At 52.9% G+C, this 8,062-nt stretch overlaps 1 protein-coding gene across 1 annotated transcript in view; it reads right to left on the bottom strand.

Annotated features, from left to right (window-relative positions):
- Positions 1–5,007: 5,007 nt before the first annotated feature.
- Positions 5,008–8,062, bottom strand: part of SOX7 (SRY-box transcription factor 7) — a 3,752-nt gene continuing 697 nt past the window's right edge. Inside the window, exon 2 of the mRNA XM_042883557.1 lies at positions 5,008–7,197. Within this exon, the coding sequence (XP_042739491.1) occupies positions 6,290–7,197 (908 nt within the window). The 3' untranslated portion in view covers positions 5,008–6,289. The remainder of the gene's footprint in view (positions 7,198–8,062) is intronic.

Here is an 8,062-nt window from a genome sequence, read left to right as displayed (position 1 = left end):
AAAGAAAAGAAAAGAAAAGAAAAGAAAAGAAAAGAAAAGAAAAGAAAGAAGAAACAGTACTTGATTTCTCAAAGCTGGTGGCGTAGGGGAAGAATTTTGATGCTACAGATGCATTAAGTAATCAGCAGACACAGGTTCGGGCAGTCACTCAGGGCAGTCATTCCCACCTCCTGCCCAGGCAGTGGGGATCAGGACCATCCATCCCCTTGGTGCCTCCCAGCTCCCTGGGATACTGGGAGGGAGCAGCAGGATCGTGACTCAGCCCCCACGTGAGTGGGTTTCCTTCCTGTACCGCCAGCCCAACCTTCTGATGTTTTGTTCGCTTGCGAAGCTCTGGGAGCCAGGATCTGTGACTGGTGCAGGAGCTCCTGGAAAATCAAAGGGAAAGAACAACATCTTGGGCTTGCTGAGGCCCTCCTCGCTCCCCTGCTGAGATGCATGGGCTTCCCAAGCTCTGAGAAGGAGGAAGGGAAGGGCCATTCCCTTTTCCCCTCACTCCTCTCTCTGCCCACAGGGTGGGAAATGGGACCCCAGCAGTCCTTCTTACACTGAAGTGGTAAACAGGGGTGGGGAAGCAGTTCGGCCCTATAAATCATCCTGGACAGGAGATTGCCAGGTTTTCTCTGTTTTTGCACTTTTCTACCCTTATGCCAAAGACAAAACTCTCCATCAGAAATTGCTCAATGTTAGGTTAAAAAAAAAAAAAAAAAAGAAATAACAATTAAAAAAAGAACAATACAAGCCCATACAAGCTACCAAAACCAACAGAAACTACAGATTGTCTGGTGGTGTCCAGACTCAAATTCTTGTCCCTTCTTGACCCTTTGGATTACTCTCCATGATCCAAATCCTCTCTGTTGTTCCCACTACCCAAATCTTGCTGCAGGACAAGCCGGCCTAGGCACTGCTGTACTGAGGGCTGTTATAATTTTATAGAGTGGAAGTGCAAATCAATTGCAGGTTTCTTTCTGTCTCATCCTCTGTCCAGGGACAACCCTTAAAAAACATGCTGACTGTCAGGCAGTGCAGAGGTTTTGTCTTGAGCCTTATGGATGGTACTTGAAGGTCTACAATTATAAAACAAAGAGAAGGGTCTAGCCAGCGCTAGATTTTACTGATTGCTTACAAAAAGACAGAAATCTGTCCTTTGGAGAAGATTCCCATTTATCCCACTGCTTCCACATCAACTGCACAATCTCTCCCTCTTCCTTGACCAACTTGACCCTGATGGGGTCTCAGATGTAATTCTGCCATCCTCTTTCCAATTTCCGTATCTGCTTGACAGAGGCGGGCAGCAGCCAAGCCTAAGCCTTCAGCCTTAGAGACCTCAACTCCTGCCCTGAAGGGACTCTCCCACATACTGGGAGAGCTGAGCAAGGCCTCGCTGGGGCTGAATCCCCTGTATGTGGGCACCAGAAGTGTAGGGGCAGGCAACACACTGGGTTTGATCAATCAGGTTGATGTGGAAACTGCTCTTGACTGATGCTGGGCCCAAGCCTGTAGGGTTGAGGTTGAACATCAGTCTCCAAAGAGGTGATGGAATCTCCCTCCTTGATCTCCCACAGCCCTTGGCCATGGTGCTGGGCACCCTGCTCGGGGAGGACCTGCTGGGCAGGGAGGACCTACAGGTGCCTCCAACTTCAACTGTTTTGTCATTCTCTGGGTTGACCTGGCACCAGCCAGTCCCGGGCTTGTTTCCCCAGCTACCTCTGCCTTTGCCCTGTTACCCTCCTATCCCAGCCCTGGTGAGGAGGAAAACCCCCCAGTCCTCCTTCCTTGAAGCCAACACTCTGCTCTGTGCCTCCAGCCCTGTTTTCCCATTCCCAGTGTTTATCCTCCTGCACGTAGCCCTGAGGGAGCCATAGGATTGCATGGAGGGAGAAGTTATTTTTCCTTGACATAAACAGCCAGGCCTTTCCTCAGCCTCCTCTCTTGAAACATGGAGGTAGGCCCTGGACTCATAACATCCGGCAGGAGGGGCTGGCCTTATCTGCCAGGAAACACTCAGCTCCGGATACATCCTCCCTGCTCCCAGCACCCGAAGCAGCTCCCATTGGCAGTGCTGGGCAGGAAACCACTCAGCAGCTTGTCTCAATCCCTCCTCTGGAGGGATGGGAGGGAGGGTCTGAACCTTCCCTCCCTGCTCCGAGGAGGAGCTGCAGTTCCATGGGGTGTGTGGACCAAGGGGTGGAAGGAGAAGGATATCATTCGTGAACTGGAATCTGGGGTAGTGAGTGGTTTCATGGATCTTCCTTAGACTCTGCCCCTGGTTTGTAGGGAGACCTCAGTGTGATCCCCTCAATCAGTTTTTGCCTCCATTTCATTCCTGAGCTGCCTGCCTTCTGCTCTGGGAGCAATGGAAGGAAAAGAATAATCTCACATCTGATTTTGTAGCAGGGGGCAGAGACCCCTTGTGCCAAGGACAACACAGAGACTTTGTCCTGTTCAGATTCTTGGTAAGAGGCAGCTCATGTTGCAATACCAGACAGAAAAAGGATGGGAGGGAATGAAGTGTTAGCTCCATTTTACAAACAGGGAAACTGAGTCACGGAGATGCTGCGTGTCACCAGGGTCTGTCCCTGCTCTGTGTCATAGGGGCAAGCCCTCTGTGCCACCCAGCTCACACCCAGCTCTTCCTGCCATTGGTGATGTTCTCTGAAGAGGGCAAACCCTGGGATCAAGCTGCCCCTTTCCAAAATACTCCCTCTTCATGAAGCTTTGTGAGATGGGGGTCACCTCCCCCCATCAGAGGTCAGGACATGAAGGAGAGGAGTCACCACCTGCCCAAGGGACATGAAGGTCATCTCCCATCATGACAGAGCATGTCACATGCCACAGCCCTCAGCCAGTCCCTATCCATGCTATCCGGGAAGGTGACCTCATCCTGGCTCCCAATACCCAACCACCAAGAGTCAAGGGCAGCCTGGGGACAAGGGTTGGACTCATTCTCTGGCTACTTCTTGGCAAGGAGAGGGTCTTATTCTGGCCCTGCCTTGCCACCCCTGAGCTGCAGCCCGGTCTGAGGTCATTTTATCCCTTCCTGCAGCTCTGATTTGATTTTCCTGCTGGTTCCCAGCCCGGAGAAAGCAGACCACAAACCACAGGACTCTGGTGTGCACAGGAAGGGAGGGGAATCATGCCCAGGAGTGATGAGAAAAGAGTCCTTGGTGTGGAGATCTCCCCAGTGTTTCTAAACCTCCATGACCATCACTCCTCTGCAGAAGCATTCCCCTCCAAAGCCGAAAAAAAGGGTTCCTCTCCACCTCTATTAGCCTCTCATTCTCTACCCGCCCCCTGCAGCTGTTCCTGGGAGAGTGTTGAATCCCAACAGCTTGTTATGGGGTTGGGGTAGAACTCATATCACGCCTTCACCAGGCTGCCAGAGAATGGACAAACAGCTCTGCTCCCGAATTTCACCTCCACTGTCGGTGTGTACTGCGAGGGAGACGGCGGCTGCTGCCGGTGCTGGGCGTGAGCCCAGATCCGGATGGCAAGACCTGGCTCCCAGGAGCCACACCTCACCTTGGCTGCAGCTCCCGGTGCCCTCGGGGGGCCCCCAGCTCCCAGCCTGGGCCTGCAGCTGCTCCCAGCGTTCTGAGCATGGGGTGACACGCTGCTGCTGCTGCTGCTGCTGCTCCTCATGTGGCTCTGCGCTGGGCGAGTGGGGACAGGCTCATCTCATGGGAGTCACAAGGCTGGAGTGTGCAGAGAAACCCCTTTTCCCCCAGGAGACAGACTCTATCCATCACTGAGAGCTCTGAGCACGGGCTTTGCAATTTCCAACAAAAAATATGTGAGAAGAAAGGCAAGGACGATGTTTTTGGGGTAGTTGAGTCAATCCCATGGCAATCAGGCCATGGTAACAAGGAGTAGGAACTGCCAGTGTCCCACAGAGAAGGTCCTATGAGAGGGGATGGATACACAGAGCTGACAAGAGCAGGAGTTAATCTTGTTTGTGGGCTCTCCTCACGAGAAGGACGTGTCCCACCTCACCCTACAGCAGAGCTGGCAGAAAGGACCCTTTGCAGTGTCCCTGTGGTGGGTGTGCTCTCCAGTGAGAGTTTTCTTGGAAGGAAGCAGCCATTCGAGTTCAGTGGTTGAAAGGCAGAGCCGTGGCAGAACCATTACACACCATCAGTGCAGGTACCACTGGGCTTTTTGCCCTTGTGTCATGCCAGGGCAAGAGTCACGGCAGTGAGCGATGCCAGCGGGTCACCCCGAGTCATCCAGTTCACAGCAGGGTGCCCAGCTTCACGTGGCCAAGTGTGGGTTTGCATGCCTGAGCAATGGGCAAAGGAGAACACAGAACTATCTCCATGGGGACAGAGTTGGGCACGAAGGAGTACCACAGGACTAGGTGATCATTATGGTCCTTTCTAAACCAAATCATCCTATAAGCACAGGACAGGGGTATATTGGTGCCTCCCTGGACAGTCATCCACCTTCTGGGAGTACAGGCTGCCTGAGACACAGGTCAAGGAAGTTTGGAAGGCAAGGCAGCCTGGTTGGGTTGGGTTGTATTGGACTGGGCTAGGTGACCTCTGGAGCCCCTTCCAGCCAACATACACAGACAGTCATCACAACGTGCATTAGGAAACGTGCTCCTCCATCACCAGTGCACACTGACACGCCAGAGGCAGAGCCCTGCCTTAACCTCACTGTATCACCTATGTAGAACCCAGCTCTGAAAGGTCTACCCACAAGATGATGAAAGTGGGATCAAGGACGACGTGCTGCCCCGCCAACACACTGCAAGGAAAGGTATGCATAGGTCCTACCTCAAGGTGTTCCATCAGAAAACAATCCACAGTTTGTAAAGATAACCACAGATCTTTTTTATTAAAAACAAAACCAAAACAAAACAATAAAAAAAACAGAAGTAGAAGAGTTTGGCTGAAACAAAAAACAACAAAAAAAAAACCTTAAAAAAATAGCACTCGCACAGGAAATGTTTCTCCTTTGAAAACTTTGTCAATAGCTACAGCAATTTAAATCATAAAACAATCATCGTATAAAAACATATTTATTTAAATTAAATATTTTATGCAAACTCATATGTACACTCATTCAAAATGCATAGAGTCACACAAAAAAGATGGAATGTATTAGCTTAAAAACCTGTGAAGTTGTGTTTTTTAAGTATTATTTGCAATTATTATTAATACACGTCCGGGACTGAAACCAGAAAATCATAGCCACGCTACTAACTAATCATTACCAAGTGCCATACAGTAAACACTAAGATTAATCATGTCATATAACTGATTTAAAATAAAGCTTCATCTTTATGAAAAGAAAGAGAACTCGAGCAATACAAAATCCGAGGGGAGGAATAATGGAAGGAATAAATCAATGTACAGCTTTATTACAAGCAATAACACGCGGAAGTTAGAGGAGACATTGGGCACTGCGGCTCAAAACATTAAGCGTTCGTCCTCAAAGGATGCTTGATACAAATGTGTCTGCTACATCATCATCTCTTTGCCAAAGTGCTCATCTGAAGGCTTTTTCCTGGCCTGGTGGGTGCGGAGCTCCTGCCGCTCCCACGTTGGGATCGCTCTTGTTGGAAGGCCAAGCAGGATCCATAGAGGGCCAGATCCTGCCACGCACCCCTGATCTCAGCCTCACCCGACATGCATGGAGGTTGCACCCCAAGCTGCCTCACCCAGGGCTGCTGCCTTGTCCTCTGGGGTGTCCCCAGGGATGAAGACACCACTTGGGACAACATGACATGTTTGGGGATGGGGGAAAGGCAATGTTTGACTCTGCTGGTGTGCTTGGCCTGGCTGGAAGGCAGCATCACCAACACCAAGAGCAGGGACACGGGGCAGCACTGCTTGCCTGGGCCCAAAACCCAGAGTAGGCTCTTGGGGTAAAGCACACTCACAGATCACGTGCTCATTTAGCAAAATCTTCCCTTTTTCCCCACTTCCTGACTTCTCCCCTTCAAAGGGGTTTCACCCATGCTGTCTGTGAGCCTCCGCTCCAGCCTCCCAGCTCCAAAGCAGAATTGAGGGCACCCAAAAACAGGATGCAGCCTTCCTGTGCACCCAGACCATCTCTGCTTTGGAAGAGGGGCTTTGACAGCAGGAACCCCCCTTGGCCATTTTGGAGCACGACACCCAACGCTTTGCACCTGTGGCAAGCTGACGACCGAAATCCTTTACCTAAGCACCAAGGAGACTCCATGGCCCTCGTGGTTTGGATTCGGACACCCTAAGGGGAAACGAGCAGTGTCCCCTTGCAATGCTGTCAGGCCCTTCCTCAGCAGGCCTACGTGGCCATGGCTCTAAGAGACGCTGTAGTTGTTGTAGTAGGTGGCCGTGGCGTCGGCAAGGACGGAGATGAGGCTGGTCTCTGCAGCATGGGAGCTTCCAGCTGTTGAGGCTGCAGGGACGTGTCCATTGGCCAAGCCTCCAGCATGGTGGTCGCTGTGGCCGGGGGTGTTGAGATATTGGTCAAATTCATTACGGTCCATCTCCCCCAACAGCTCAGCTTGGCTCAGCTGGTCCAAGGTATCAAAGCCATGGTGGTCAGGCGGTGGAGAGAGCTGGCCCAGGTGGGCATGGAGGCTGGTGGGGTGCAGAGAGGGGAAAGCGGGTGTGTAGTAGCTTGGAGGAGGAGGAGGAGGAAGGGGAGGACAGCTGGAGGCCGGGGGGATCATGCAGGAATTTGGCTGCGGCATGGGGCTGAGAGGGTGGTGGTTGCACGGGAGGGAGCTGCCCGCATACTCCGGGGAGAAGGAAGCTCCGGCGAGGTGGGAGCGGTGATGATCCTCAGGGCAGGGTGAGGAGAAGAAGCTCTGTTCAGGGTCTATGGCATCCAACGGAGACATCTCGGGAGGGGTGGGCAGCCCATAGGGGTAGGCGTCCACGCTGGTGCTGCTGCCGCTGCCTGGGGGATCCCGGTAGCCCCGGATGGGTGGCAGCCCTGGGCGAGGGGGATACTCACCCGGCCCCTCTTTCTCACCCCCAGCCCGGCCACAGGTCCGCTTCTCAGGCACGGCGTTTTGGTCCCGTGCGAGGCTGCCCAGCAAAAAACCGGGGTCTACCCTCTTGCAGATCCTCTTGACTTGCTTCTTCCTCCGCGGCCGGTACTTGTAGTTGGGATAATCTTGCATGTGTTTGACCCGCAGCCGCTCGGCCTCCTCCACATAGGGTCGCTTCTGTGAGAGGCTCAGAGCCTTCCAGGATTTGCCTGCAAAGGAGAACAGAACTCCCCTTAGCACCCGCAGATGCCGTCTTCCCGGCTCCCAACCCATAGGAGGGTTGGGGTATCCCACTGCCACGTAGAAGACGCATCCTACAGACACCGTATGAGGACGAGACGGTGAGGAAAGGGATTTGAAGCCTGTTTGCCAACATCCTACCCCCATCCTGAGTCCTCAAGCAGGGTCACGCTGTGCTCAGTGTGTGCCGAGCCCCACTGCAAACAACCCAAGGCAAATAAACACCCCCAGGGCTGGATCCTGCACTGCCTGGCTGGGACTCAGAGCCCGACGGGGAAGTGGTGCGTTGTAGGGCCATGCCCAGCTGAGCAGGGGTCAGGGCGAGGTGTCCCTGGATGCATCCCAGCCCTGGGCACTGCGACCTCACCACTCCCTGCACAGGACACTTCCACCCAAAACATGAGCCGCACCAGATATCCCCATAGTTGGGGGGGGGAAATGAGGAGATCAGAAAGGTTCAGTGCATTCTCATTCGCCAGAGAGAGAGCAGAAATGACACTATAAGCAGAGATGCTGCCTGGAAAATTAGCAAGGAGAAAACCCAAAAACCCACCAAAGAAAACACCGCAGAACTGCCCAAGGAAACACAAAGTTTGGGTAAGAGGCTGGATGGAGGAGTGTTGCAATTCGGGCAGCTCGTTCTCAGGCTCTTTGGGCTGGTTGACTCTGTTTGCCTGCAGTGTGGCATGAGAAATGAGGATTTGGAAAGGGGGGCAATAGTGGATATGGAGTGTGTGTGTGGGGGGAATCTGAGTTTGAAACGGGGTGAGATCCCTGCAAAGAAACAGCAGAAACACCCCAAAATCACAGGGGGGGGGGGGGGGGGGGGGGGGG

The sequence above is a fragment of the Lagopus leucura genome, unplaced genomic scaffold, assembly GCF_019238085.1.
Source record: "Lagopus leucura isolate 7727_CA_CO unplaced genomic scaffold, USGS_WTPT01 Super-Scaffold_100038, whole genome shotgun sequence".
NCBI lineage: Eukaryota > Metazoa > Chordata > Aves > Galliformes > Phasianidae > Lagopus > Lagopus leucura.
Note: the sequence above shows the minus strand (reverse complement) of the source record. Positions and strands in the feature narration are given on the sequence as shown.